At 37.3% G+C, this 14,422-nt stretch overlaps 1 protein-coding gene across 1 annotated transcript in view; it reads right to left on the bottom strand.

Moving 5' to 3' along the window:
- Positions 1 to 14,422, bottom strand: part of LOC107090627 (endothelial PAS domain-containing protein 1-like) — a 76,426-nt gene that overhangs the window by 39,012 nt on the left and 22,992 nt on the right. Inside the window, exons 2-4 of the mRNA XM_015384124.1 lie at positions 6,604 to 6,824; positions 1,357 to 1,502; positions 63 to 150 (exon numbers count right to left, since the gene is read on the bottom strand). Of these exons, the coding sequence (XP_015239610.1) occupies positions 63 to 150; positions 1,357 to 1,502; positions 6,604 to 6,824 (455 nt within the window). The remainder of the gene's footprint in view (positions 1 to 62; positions 151 to 1,356; positions 1,503 to 6,603; positions 6,825 to 14,422) is intronic.

The following is a 14,422-nucleotide window of genomic DNA, read 5'->3' as shown; positions in this document are numbered from 1 at the left end:
TATATATATATATATATATGTGGGTTGTGACGTGGGTTTGGGAGGTTGTGCAGTAAGCTTACCTGCAGACTTCAGGCTGAGGTTTTCTTTGATCTCTTCGTGGTCACATGGGTGTGTGAAGTCAAAGATGCTGTGACCTGTGAGTTCCACCTGATAGAAAAACATAAGAAAATGTGTTCAAATTTATCCAGTCTATAAAACTGTTCAATATAAGCACATTAACCAAATTATTTTCACCAAAGCAAAAACCATCAGATTCTGGGTAATCACAGACTTTGCTTCCTTTCTTTGGAGATTCATTTTGAAACCAGAGAAAGAAGTGAAATACTGACTGTGATTGGAGCAGAAACTGTCTCATCTTTAGAGGACAAGGAGCTGAAATCCAACAAAGCTATTTGGTGACAGCCTTATGAATGCTATCCACTCCATTATTTATGTTTTTAAACTTTAAAAATAATGGAGTAATACTAAGAGAGCTCTGTTAAACTTCATTAACACTTAAAAACACTTTCCTGAAATAAAAATAAAATCTGAAATCCTTTACTTTGCTCAACTCTAGATAGCCGAATAAAAAAATTAAATCTAGCCACTGTCCTATTTAACACAAAGACATAAACTTTTGTTAACTTAAAAAAAGAACGTCCAATAATAATAAAATTAGGTTGCAATGTATTTTTGAATATTCTTCTTCTGAACAGTCAGGAATCAAAGCAACGTTTTAAGGACATGTTGTTTTTGTTTTTCTGTATGTTTAATGCAAACAAAGACCGAAAACTACAGTAAAATACATGAGATAAGGAATAATCAACAAGTCATATCAAAACAGAGAGAAAACATGCTAATATTAGCATTGGCTTCAGCTAACTGTATTTTTATTCAATGTAATGTAATAAAATGTAGTGAGCAGGATGTGTTTATAGATCACTGTACCTGTAAACAACTGGTCCAGTTTTTTGTTTTTTTTTTGTTTTATTAGGACCAAAGTTTGGGCTAATTTCTTACCTTTAAAATTAGCAAAATAAATCCTGACAAGGAAAATACTAGTTTTTCTAGTTACTTAAAATGATATTGTTTCATTTTCTTCAGTTTAATTGTACTTTACAAGTGATTGCAGGAAAACACTGAGGTTGAACAAGTCTACAATTGATTATATTGTCTTTCTTGGGTGACTAATTTTGTTTCTTTATTATATGATGAATAATAAGATGTTGTCAATCAGTGTTGAGAGACTGATGGGTTTCTGTTTGTAATTTCAAATGAAATCAGAAGTTGTATTTAGCGTTAATGTCTTGTTATGCTGAAGCTGCTGTTTGTCTGTGTTCTCAGCTACGCTGTTCCCTCACACTGCTTGGGTACCTGCGTGAGGCCCATGAATTTGTTGATGTTCTCAGACAGGAAGATCATGTCTCCATCTGATGTTACCACGGTGACAAAGCCCTCCAGAGATTTCAGGTACAGGTTGTCCATGAGTCCATCCTCGGCTTGGTTACAGCTGCCGCAGCCTGGGAGCAGAGGAGATTATTTCTGTCACTATCAGTGGAAATCTTTTCCCAAGGGCTTTTTTCCCCCTTTGATACAAATAAAACTCCTTCAGACTTCAGTACAATATTTGCAAACTGTCCAAGCCTTTATAACAGCTGCCAAACTACAACTCACACATTATGCAATTATGTTCAAATATGCTTAGTGTAGTATGCAAACATTTACACAGAGAGACTCCGGTCTGTCCACGAGGTCTCATTTCAGAGATAATTGATATAAAAACACTTCTAGCACAGTTCAGAGGGGACTCTATGTGTGTGTGTGTGTGTGTGTGAGGATGTGTGTATGTGTCTGGACAGCAGCTTCAAACTGAACAAAGCCCAGTAGTTGGTTGGGGCGGAGGGTGGGAAGTTTGCAGTTCCTCTTCTGTGCTTCCCTGAGATAAGAGGAGAGCCGTTCTCAATACTCCCGTAGAGGCCTGAGTATCGAGTTTGGACCCAGGCCCGCTCAGTGCAAACTCCCACAGGGGTCCCGGGGCTTTCTCATGGGGCCGCAGAGCCCAGAGCAGTTCTCTAGGACCCTGATCTGAAGAAAAAGTGCCACCTTTGGCCTACATACTGAACTTAGCCATGGTCACAATTCATTTGGACCAAGTTGCACTTTCCTCCCCTCTGTTGTTCCTCAGTTGTGTAACCGACCTCGTTTGAAAATAATTGGGTGTCCGACACGCAGCTGCAGGACTGACAAATTCCCTCCTATCTTGACATTTGAACCGCTGCCTTATACAGAATACAGCAGCAGGATAGATTTTCTGTCTCAAACTGCAAAAAGATGCAGAATTTGACTCAAACAGCAAGAAACATGAAAGGAAGGAGGGTGTGTAACTCCCAACAAAAACTGACGGAAACCTTGATAACATCATCTGCGCTCTGATGTGGGCTTAGGGGACCCAGGCTCATATTGGATGTTTTCTTTGAAGGATTTCATATCAAAGGAAAATAAATATAAGAAAATACCTTCTTAAAGAAAAGTAGATTTGAAAAATTTAAAAGAGGGAAGACAAATAAATAAAAGCAAATATTGAATGTAAAAAGTTTTTGATTTAAAAAAACATACATCTTCTTTAAACTTTAGTGTATTCATTGAGATATTAAGAGTAATACTTTTCCACCTAGACATAAATAAACAATGTGGTAAAAGGATGAAAGTCAAAAAATAAAAGGAAACAAACACTGTTGTCTGGATACTTTTAAACATTCATAATTTAATAATAATTTATCTTTGTCGTTCAGTTTTCCTTCTTTAAAACCAAATAATGAGCAAGTTAAAATTAGACTATTGCTCATTTTCACTGAAACCTTGGTTTCAATTTGTTATCAATTAAACTAATTAAATAAAAAAACAGAAACTGGTTTCTAAAGCAGCAAAGAGGCTGAGAGCAACAGGAAGGAATATTTCTTTGACAGAAATCTGCGATCTACGTGTGACGACTGTCTCCAACGTCTTACATCTAACATGATTTATAAAAGAGGTTTCAATTGTTGGACGATCGAATGAAACCATCCCACAAATTCTTGAGCTACATTTCGAAAACACTGTATGGCTGTGAAAAAAGCCTAAAACATGACCACACCCATAGGGAAACATGGGGGTGGCGGCGTCATGCTGTGGGGTTGCTTTACTTAAGGCAGAAATTAGACTTTTTCCAATCTAGATTGAATAATTACACAGTTCTAAAGAATATATCCAGCACCTTCTGGGATCTGTTTGAGATCTAAAGATGAAGAGGATTTTTTCTAGTTTACACAAAGTTAAAGGACAAATACAAATCAACCAATCTAGAACTATAATCAATAGATCATCTGTAAGCTACCTTTAAAGTCTACAGGTAGCAGTTTTAAAAACCTCTACAGTGTAGAGTATACTCAAACTGGTGCTGAGTAATGTTCATTACTTCCTCCCCAGAAGAATCACATTTAAAATCATTAATCTAAGGATATCATTGCTGCTCTAATCAGGTTTTTATAGTTTAAGTAATAATTTCCATTTATCAATAAACAAATGTGGTTGTTTTTCAGTGCATGTTCCGACTTCAAACAGGGTAGGCATCAAAGTAAAGAGTGAATAAAAGTTTGTAAATGATTAAATAAGATCATCACAAAACCTGTTAGAAAAATATTTCATCTAAGAGCTTCATCTCCTAGTGAGCTCATCTTAAGTAACCCGAGGTGTTTTTTCACAGCAGCTCGCTATCACTGCCTTTGCATGTGCTGCTCGTGCATGGGCGTGCACGCCAGCAGGGGATGGCGCCACGGCGGTCGGCTGTTATGGCTGGTGGGGATAATGCCAGCACCAGCCGAACGATGGGCAGAGCTCTCTGCTTCCTCTCTGGTATCTCCCCACTGCATCACGGAGCAATCAGAGCGTTGTGATAACGTTATCTGCCGCTGCATCGCATGGATCTCCCTGTTCTCTCCTGCCCTCTAACCGGCTTCTTTCCTCCTGCTCACTTTCTATCCGTCCTCCTACATCTCTTCTTCTGCACCCGTCTTCACAGAATTCCGTGTTTAATGCGGTGATCAAACTTGAATTTCAGGAAAGGTTTGGCTTAATTTAAACAACATTAAGTTTCAGGCCCTGATGTTTGGGTGCTAGAGGATGCTTCAAAAGCAGATATCTTTAAATCTTGGGAAACAAAACAGAAACCACCATTAAAACCATTTCCCCCCTTTCTGAGCTAATTTAAAACAAGTTTCCTACACATTTCTGTGGGCTGATGTTAATTCAACAAAAAAAAAATTTATGCTGTAGATTCAAAAAGTTTTTTAAAATTGAATTTGTGGTTTATTTTATTTTATGTTTTTCCAAATTTCCATTTACTATCAAGATCTTTGATGACAATAATAATGGAGCAAAACTCACTCCATAAAAAACCTGTTGATTTGAGTCCTTATTAACAAATCTAAATCTGTATGGGCTGCATAAAAGCCAAACGGTGGGGTGGGGGAATTGGAGGGGTGGCTGTTGGTGGGGGGCTGTGTTTTAGATCTCAGGTGTAAAAAACCTCACAAATAAATATAATATCTTTTATAATGTTGCAAGATTTTCAAACACAAACATAAATGACATTGATAAATGAGATGAACTTAGAGAGGGATTATATGGCCAAAATTTATATCTAAGCAATATAATTCTGCTATCAATATTAACAAAATAAAAGCCTTAGAAAGAACAGATGTCTGTACAAACTTTGGCTTGTTTTTAAAACTCCACCAATATACCATCAATCTATAAAATACTTACAAATAAAACTGCATTAAACCCAGGATGTCAGTAAGAACTGTTGTTATTATAGACTGATATGTATATTTAGATATTGAATTTTTAATTTTGCCATTACTAGATAAAATTGTATGGCATTACATATTGATAATGAATTATTGCTTCACTCTAATTTAACTATATTTGAACAGTCAAACGAAACTTTAAAAATAACGTAACATTATAGCAGACTCTTTTGGGGAAAAATACCACTCATAAAAACAATAAAGGCACTATAGATTAATCTATGTGCACATTTATTTGATTGTTTGTATGTCTTGAATTGTACCATTATTTATAAAATAAAAGCCTTGTAAATGCCAAATGAGTCCCATTCAGCAGCTTTAGGACGACGTAAAGGATTTCTTTGATTAATGAAGGTGATCAAACCTGAAGCAGGGGTAAGTGTTTGTTCATGAAATAGAAACAGAACATCAAAAGATCCATATGAGCAGAATGATGGCAGATTAAAATGGCGGGCTAGATTAATGGGTAACATTAAGCTCTTGTTTAAATCAAAATGATTTCCTGTTGGTCTGACATGTTTGGTTTTTAGAATTGTTGAGCTGGAAGTTATTGTTCAGCGAAACAAGAGCGGCGTCATTAAGTACAGGAAGCCCCTGGTCTATAAAAAAAGCATGTGAATTATATAATAAATATAACATCTGTCTGTGGAGCATTCAGCTTTTGTATTGGTGGTAATTTTTCAACCCTGAGCACCAATTCAGATAATTCTTCTGTATGTTAACTGAGATTTAATGACCAACACAAGCTGGTGCATAATCAAAAATGGGAAACAAAGGATAGGAGAACTGATATTTATAGATGCACCAAACACTAACAGGACGTCTGGGTTTCCCTGAACATCGCATCATCCATCCTCCAATCAGCCCGGACCCTACTAAGGAAAAGCATCCCCACATAATGATGCCGCCACCACCATGTTCCATTCTCCTGTGGATTCAGGGTGAAGAATATTGCAAAACATGTATGTTATATGTATGTTTAAGGTGAATAAGATCAGGCAAAAATATTAAAGAAACAAATACTTTTTGAAGGAACATTTAAGACTTTACACTTTAGAATCTGAAGGACAAAAGTTACTCTTTGGTGTTTTTTTAATTATGTAAACCTAAATAGTCTAAATATCTTTTTATAACTATTATAAAATCTAACAACCTTTCCCTGTTTAATTATGTTAGAAAGGACTTTCCCTCCATGGCTGACGGAGCACTAAAATGCATCCTACTGGTGTAAGTTTGCCTTTTCTCCCTTTAAAAGCTTCTCCAATCAAAACCTAGAGACAATCATCTGGCACTAACTGACATTAAGGCAGCCCTCCCTCTGCACAGACACCGCAGACATGTTTGATTTGATGTTTGGATGAAAAGTTTGTTGTTTTTTTTCAGTGGAAAAATAAACATAACATGATAGTTACACTTAAAAATCCCACTTTTTACTTTAAATGAACAACCTGGGTCTTTTATTTCCTCCATTCTTTGCTTTGGGCTGAATGAGCAAAGAAAATGTTGTTTTTTGTTGTTTTTAATGTTTGGACATTGACCACTGATGTTACAGATGTTTAACTGAGTTTCCCTTGGATCTAATTTCAGGAGGCCAAAGAAGAAGAACAATAAATCTGCTGCTTTTTTTTTTTTATTTCCTCAGGTTCTAATTTTCCTGAGATAAAGAGAGAAGAAGAAGGCGGAGAGAAAAATAAGTCCCACGGCCCAACACTCCCACCCACACTGGATGTAACAGAACCTCTATTTGCATTTTTTCCCTTTGTGAAGCTCCCACCTTCTTGTGTCTCTGCGTGTGTGTTCATGGTTGTGGCGAGCAGTTTGCGTGTGCGCAGGAAGCTGATGGCCAGCCTCATGATGGAGGCCTTGTCCAGGTGAGCGCTGACGCTGTGTGGTAAGGGCAGCTGGTGGGCCAGCTCGTAGAACACCTCCGTCTCCTTGCTCCTTCTGCAGCGAGCCGCATCGCGGGACTTTTCCTTACGCCGCTCTGAGCTGCTCCTTCACCACAGAAAAAAAACAGAAACAGAAAACAATCATCAATCTGCCACCCATGAGAGTTAGCTTCAGACTTTCCTAACGCTTCATTCATCAAGCTGCTTCTTATCGATGGTTATACTCTCCTGATTATATTGGATCATTTACCAATAGTTGGGCCTAAATGGGCTCGTTGTTTTGGGGTATTTCCATTTCCTAAATGCTCTCTGCTGCAGGCAAAAATCACCATCTATAAATCCCCACGCGATTCAACAGGCATTAAATGCAACACAGAATACAGCCTTCAATAAGCTGAGGTACATACTTGTACTTTACTGTATTAATTTTTACTAAAGTATTATTCTTGTGAGAGCATCCTACTTTTACTTGAATGAATGTTCTGGTTACTCCACCCAGAGCATAGATCAGTAGAAAAAACTGAAAACTATGTAAACATTAGTTATTTTTATTTATATGATCAAATAAATGATCATTTTCTTCCTTCCATCCAGGGTGACAGGATGTCTCTATTTTTGCAGGACGATGCTGCATTTTCCCTTGTGTCCTGCCATCCCCCAAATCCAAGCAATGTTCACATTTGACTGGATCAAATTAGAAAAAACAGTCAAGTATATTTGCAGACACTTTTCCTAAATGCAAAGAAAGCAGAAATGCAGCCATTGTCTCAGAGATGCACCAGTACCCCACGGCATCAGCAAGCTGCACAGCTTGCTCTACAACCTCAAGTAAAGGATTTTAAAACAAAATGATAAACTTATTTTGAAGCAAATTAAAACAGAGCCACAGCAAAGACAGTGGAACAGATTATAATTCTGAGCTCAGCAATTCTTTTTAATTAAGTTATTTTTCAGTTGAGGGAAGCATGGTGTAAAAGAAATCCACAGATGAAAAAGCCTGATCAGTCCTTCATAAGCATAGTTTTTAGATCCAGCCATCCCGTTTCCATCATTGGTTGAAATCAGAACAAGATTCAAAACACAACAAAAAAGGCCTGCTTAGAGAGAACACACACATTTCACATCGATAAGAAGATGAGAATGTAATATGAATATATAAAAGATATGTATTTGTTTCTAGTAAGTTTATACATACATGTCACTTGTAGATGTTTAATCTGGTATAATGTCGAAAATGAAGAAATGATAAAGAAATTGAACAAGTTGCCTTTTTAAAAGGATGAATCTAAAATCCTGAAGTTGTTACACTCCTGACCAGTGGGTGGCAGTAAAGCAGCTAAAAGTTGTTCTACCAATAAAAACACAACGCCCACCCTAACCGCTATATAGGCACAGTGTATAGAGCTTATACACCATTCTATATCAGTGTCCGAATGTCTAGTGGATGAGAAAGTGGACTAAACATTTCCCACAATGCATCTTAAAAAGTAGTGTACGCTGTCATTGCCCGATCCGTCCCGTAAGCACAACCCGGACCATCAGCTCATTCGCGCAACCAGATATACATCCACCAAAATCTTTTCTGTTCTATCACTGGTCTGATCTGTAAAGGAAATGGGATCCTATGAAGCAAACTAAAATTTAGTCTTTTTGAGTTTAATGTTTTCCTTTCCTGTTAAAATTATGCTATATGTTGCGTAATCTACAGAAAGAAACAAGTGAAATGCAGATAAACATGGTTTAATCTTATTTTGCCGGACTGCTCTGAGAAAAAGTCAGAAAACATTTATAAAGATGTGTAATAGCATTCTTTAGTGATAGAAATAAGTCATTTTAATAGCATAATTACATCATTTATGGAAACCCGGATGAGCAAATGAGCCGATGGTACGGATGGTGCTTCCAGGACGGATCGGGTAACGACATACATCCATGGTCACTAGACAAGCAGACATATCCCAGAATGCTTTGGAAGCCAGGGTTAGGCTCTCATGTGATTTGTTTTGGATGCGAGAGAGAACCGTGTGGAGAGTCAAAGTCAGATGTTCAACGGGGAGTGAAAAGTAGTGATCATCTGTCCAAACAGCCAGTGAACTGAGTGCACTATAAAGCTCACTGTATAGTCCCTGCTCTATATAGTGAGGGAGGGGTTCGGGGTTATGGGAGACATTAAAAAAGCCATGGATTGGAAGTTATACCTTTGCTGAAATGTTGTTTTTGACACATGCAGATTATAACCTGAGATTAATGGTTCCGTTTTCCTCTTCTTCTCATTTGAAGGAGGTTGAGAGATACCTTAACGGCTCATTACTGCCACCCACTGGTCAAAAGCTGTAGTTTTTTTTAGTCTTGCAAAGCTCTTACTTTTATTCACGATTTTCTAAGTTATCACAGTTGAAACTTTAATTTCCATCAGTTTACAACAAGGAACAAAAACAAGTGATTTACATGTACGCGCTCAGACATCGCACACTCATCAAGCAACGTTTTTTTCTGTTTTATCTGTTGAAGCTGCCTTATAGTCGACAGCAACGTCAAATCGGCCCTAACCATTTGTTCTAGGAGATCACCCTGACATGCACGACTACTCCTACCGCCTTTCAGTTTTCCTGTCAAATTTTTGTCAGTGGTTTTGCTTCAGTTATCTCCTGATCCCAGCAAGAGGAAGAAGCTCCTTTGAGCGGTTCTGCAGGTTTTAGAGGGACAGAATAGTTTCATGCATCAGGGAAAGACAATGAAAGCACCAGATATAGACTGTAAGCGTTTTATCTTTTGACTTGTCATTGTTTCATTACGTCAAAGCCATTGAACTGATTGATGAGTGTCATCAACTGATGATGAACTGAAGGTCAAATTACACAAGACAGTAACTTAAATGAAAGAAAGCAAACGTCACTGCTGTTGCTGGACGGATCTGTTTTCTGTCACTGTTTGTTTGTTTGTGTTGATTGTGATTGAGAAACACATGTTAGGGAGAAATCTGAGAAAGGAGGGGAGGGATACGTGTTTGGAGTCCATCAACCAACGTACCGAGCTCATGTTCCTGTTCAGGGGAAATTAGCTGAAACAGATTGGTTTTTAAAAGCGGACTACCACTTAAAGACGCAGCCAGGTGATTATTTCCATTTTCCTGCTTTACTCAGTCTAGCTCAAAGACGTCATAAGGTTAAAAATATGCGTGTGAATACTGTTTTAACTCCAGCAAACATGGTTTGTGTCAAATAACACCAGTTAGCTTATCTTTTTGTCATTTTCAACAGATTTATCCAGCTTATGTTAAAAGTCAAACAGATAGTCCAGAGGTCTCCCATCTGAGTCAGCAGCACCAAACCCCCCCACCCCCTTATCATACTAGCAGATATATAGAATCTGATTTCTGAAATATTTAGGTTCATATTTCAACATCTTGGCTCCTTTTATGCAGTCTATAGTGTATTCATGAGGAAAAAGGCCTGAGCGCCGGAGCAAAGGGTGGAAGAATGAGGGCTCATAACCGATGACGTCACCCTGATGGGTTCACCCACCAAGACAAGCAGCGACCTGCGGGGAAGCTGCAGAACACTTATGTAAAAAGGAGCAGTTACCAACAGGACATGTAGGAACGGACAGTGAAGCTCCTGACATGTTAGTCTGCTCACCTCAAGCACAGGTTATCAGATGCTCTGCGATGAGCTTCTTCTATTGTTCACTCAAAAGCCTGAAGAAATATTACAGTGTTTCATCACTGTGCATAAGGTAGTAAACAAGACAACAAAAACACTGTTGAAAGAAAGAAAACATCATTTTATTTGTTGGGTTTAAATCTGTTATAATGGGAGGCCAGAAGAAGCAGCAGTGTCAACGGATCTTTAACTGTACTGAGTTTAAAACAGAAAAAGCAACTCCTTAAAAGCAAACGTATCGACTCTGATAAACATTAAATCATTTCTACAACATTTAGCCGCTGTAAAGCAACGTTTTAATGACGTCTTTATGTTTTTGTCTTGAACCGAGAACATTGTTGGACAGACAGGGGGTTACTTTAATGCTCTCTATTAAATTAACATTGATTCTTTTTTATATTTGTGTTATAATTACTGAATATCAAACATACATTTACAGCATGTACATCTATGGTGCATTCAGTGGAAAGCTGCATAGGAAAAAGCAAAGAGCTAAAATATGTCAGATAAAATGTTAATGTTGACTTTGGTGGATGAATGAATGAATAAGTTATATTGTTATAGTTACATTGAATTAAGTTTCATTATTTTCCTGTATTACAACCTTCCCAGAAGTACAATCCATGTCGAACTTCTGACTGTCCGCTCTTTGCTTTTGTTGTTGAGGCGTATACATATATTTTTATTTCCCATGTATATATATATATACTGCGATGGACTGTCGACCTGTCCAGGGAGGACCCCGCCTCTCACCCATAGACAGCTGGAGATAGGCACCAGCACCCCTCACCACCCCGCTTGGGATTAAGCATGTCCGAAAATGGATATATATATATATATATATATATATACATAGGTTGCAGGTACCCGATTCGATCCCCAGACTGCCACTCTGGGTCCTTGAGCAAGACCCTTACCCCCACACTGCTCCCCAAGGGGGATGGCTAAATGCACAGAGGGAATTTCTCCACTGTGGGACAATAAAGGGATTTACATTACTTATCAACCACAGGTCAGGAAAATGTCCCTCAAAACAAAACTTTACTGAATATAATTTGAAGAAGCTTAAACTATCCCTTTAGTTCAATAATTGTGTAACCATAAATAAATATTATAAATTGCTTTATAACTTTTGCATCAAACGCAATAAAAATGACAGGAATGTATATCAATATTGACATTAAAACAGAAGCCTCTAAAAATGAAATTTTAAAAATCCTGAAATCTCCACTGATTTCTACCAGTTTAAATACCGCATTTAAAAGACAAATGTGTTGTGTTTAAACACAAACCGAAAAAACAGCTCCGGGTAAGAAACATTTCACTGAACAAAGAGGTTTTTAAACTCTGATGTGTCTGCAGGCTCTCTGGCAAAGATAACCTGAACAAAGCACAGCAGAAGAGCTGCAGCCCTGCTGAACTCCACTATCAAAGCCATCACATACAGGGGCAGCAAAAAAACATTTCTGCTGTTAAACATGGACAACCATGCACACAGAATCAACAAGATTAAAAACAGACGAAGTCTGGGGTTTACCATTCTCCTCAATTCAGAATTAAAAACAAAGCCACATAAAAATGAAAACAAATGATGGATCAGACACTGCTATTTATTTCAGCACAGAAAATAAGTTAATACACACATTTACACCAAAACAGACGTTTTAAAACCAAGTGATTTAATCCCATTGCATTATCTCTAAACTCCTGGTACAAAATCTAAAGTAAATATTCACATTATTTCCGTGCCAACAGAAAGGATTTGCTGTTTTTAATTCGAACCTTTCAGGCTCTTAAACCTGTTTTCATATAAACCATAGAGCTAAAAAAAATTATTACAAAAAAGGGAAAAGGAAACAATTTTTTGGCATCAGATCCAATAAAAAGACCTGATGGTACATTAATAATACAACAAAATGTTTAATTTAGCCAAATGCACTTTACTTTCTTTGCTGTAGGAGGTAAATTACTAGAAGTTCCAGAGAGTAAGGTGATCACTTTATCTATATTAATTTCCTTTCATAGGAAAATAAAGAAATGTTTTTGTTTTGTTTTTTTTGGTGACAGCCCAAGAATGCGCATGGGGCAGACCAAAAGCGCCATTTTTGGGAGCTCAGAAAAAGACAAAAGATGTCAACAATTTGAACAATCCAAACAATGTGCAACTGGAACAAAGCTAAAAATTCTTAGATAGGATTAAACTTTCTGGTTTCAGGATCAGAAAATCTGCTGGTCGACAAAACAAACGTCAGTTGGCTAGAACGGAAAAAAACATATTAAATACATCTCTTAAAATGAGAAGTCGTTTAAGTGGCCTTACACTTAAAATCAGAGAAATAACCATATTCTTACACTGGGCCTTTACCCCAATGTACCCCATATAACTTTAACGGCTACATAAAGAGATCAAATACTTTCATCTGCATCTGTTAATGTTGTTTAAATCGTTTTTAAAAAGATCCCCTCCTGAAAAACCAGCACAGCCAGTTTAAAATGAGCTGCTAATGATGCTAAATCTGTCCAGCTCCTTCTGCCTGTTTAACTAAAATGCTTTTTCATCTATGATTTAAAAAAAAACAAAAAAAAAGTAGAACAGTTTTAGACTCTTGAAAACGTTTTCTATTTGTGACCTTAAGTTAAACAAACATTGAATGTGCAATATGTGCTTATACTGCAAAAACAACCATGTCTATTCCTGTGAAAGCTTTTATTTTCTTTTATTGTTTCCATGGTGATCAGACACTGTGGCCAACCTCAGTATTTATTACAAACCTGTGGATAACAAAGGTAGCAGTTAGTTATGGTGGATTTGCTGATCAGGAAAAGATCAGATTTTTGACTTTCAGTCACAGCCAATCAAGCCAACAATAATGGGGAAATAAATTTAAGCCATTTCATTTAAAAGCTAATTTCTTTTAGATCTAAAGATGTCCTCCATATGCATATCTCTGCTTTTCACATCTTTGTCTGTTTCTTGTTCCAAAAGTTAGTACCCACCCTTTCCGGTTAAATTCGTGAAATGATAATTTGTTTAGAGTCTTGTAAAAGTTTTTTTAATGTTTTTTATTTGTTTTCTTAAAATTCAATTTGTTTTGAATTTTTAAAAGTGTTTTGTTTATTTTTATTTATTTTTTTATGTAAATTTGTTTCCTGTAATGATCATTTGTTTTGGAACTTGTAAAAGTTTTTTAGACTTTATAATGTTGGTTTGCACCTCCCGGCCACCTTAGATAACACCTCATTTTGCTATCAAGATGCTTGATTTTGATGCTTGATTTTGTTTTAATGCAAAAGAAAAAACAAACAAAATAAATTCCCTCCTTCTGCTCTGCAGCAGATATAAAAATGATACAATATTACATTTCTGGCTATCATGTAGATCTTTAAAAAAAATGCACAAACTGCACTACCAAACATCCAAACACAGATGAAGCAGAAGATAACATACAATTAGCAGGAAAGGCAGAGCACAGAAGCGCCATTATCTTATCAGATACGGCGTATGTCCCATCGTCTGCCCGTCTCTGAGGTTTAAACTCATTAACCCCGACTAACAATCACCCAAACCCCCATTACTGCTGAGACGGCACAGCAGATAGGCCGCCGCCAAATCAGGTCGGCTCAAAGGGCTAATTTCCACCTTTCCCCAGTGAGTGCGGTTCCACTCTTTGATTGTCTGGGAGCATTGTTGCCCCCTCCGAGTCCCAGCAGTCTATTTCAGGATATGAAACAATGGAAGTCGCAGAGCTTCACCGGGACACAGCCTCCAATGCACCCACTGAACCCGTCCACATCCACCACAAAATCACAAAGCAGGAGTCAAAGGTGATGCCAGAGGTCACACACTCAGGTGAAAATGTTTATTCTGCTATTTTTTCCCCTTTCTTTGATATTACCGCCATTTCTTTACATTCTTCTGCTCCCATGTTTCATCCAAATCATCACAGCCTTTTAGATGCACACAACAGGTAATACATTCCTATCATAAAATTCATTTCAGTTTATTTCTATAGCACCAGTTTTCTCTGTAAGGAAAACCAGT

This window comes from Cyprinodon variegatus, unplaced genomic scaffold (assembly GCF_000732505.1).
Source record: "Cyprinodon variegatus isolate N-32 unplaced genomic scaffold, C_variegatus-1.0 Scaffold304, whole genome shotgun sequence".
Taxonomy (NCBI): domain Eukaryota; kingdom Metazoa; phylum Chordata; class Actinopteri; order Cyprinodontiformes; family Cyprinodontidae; genus Cyprinodon; species Cyprinodon variegatus.
The sequence above is the reverse complement of the archived record's forward strand: the minus strand, read 5'-3'. Positions and strand labels throughout refer to the sequence as shown.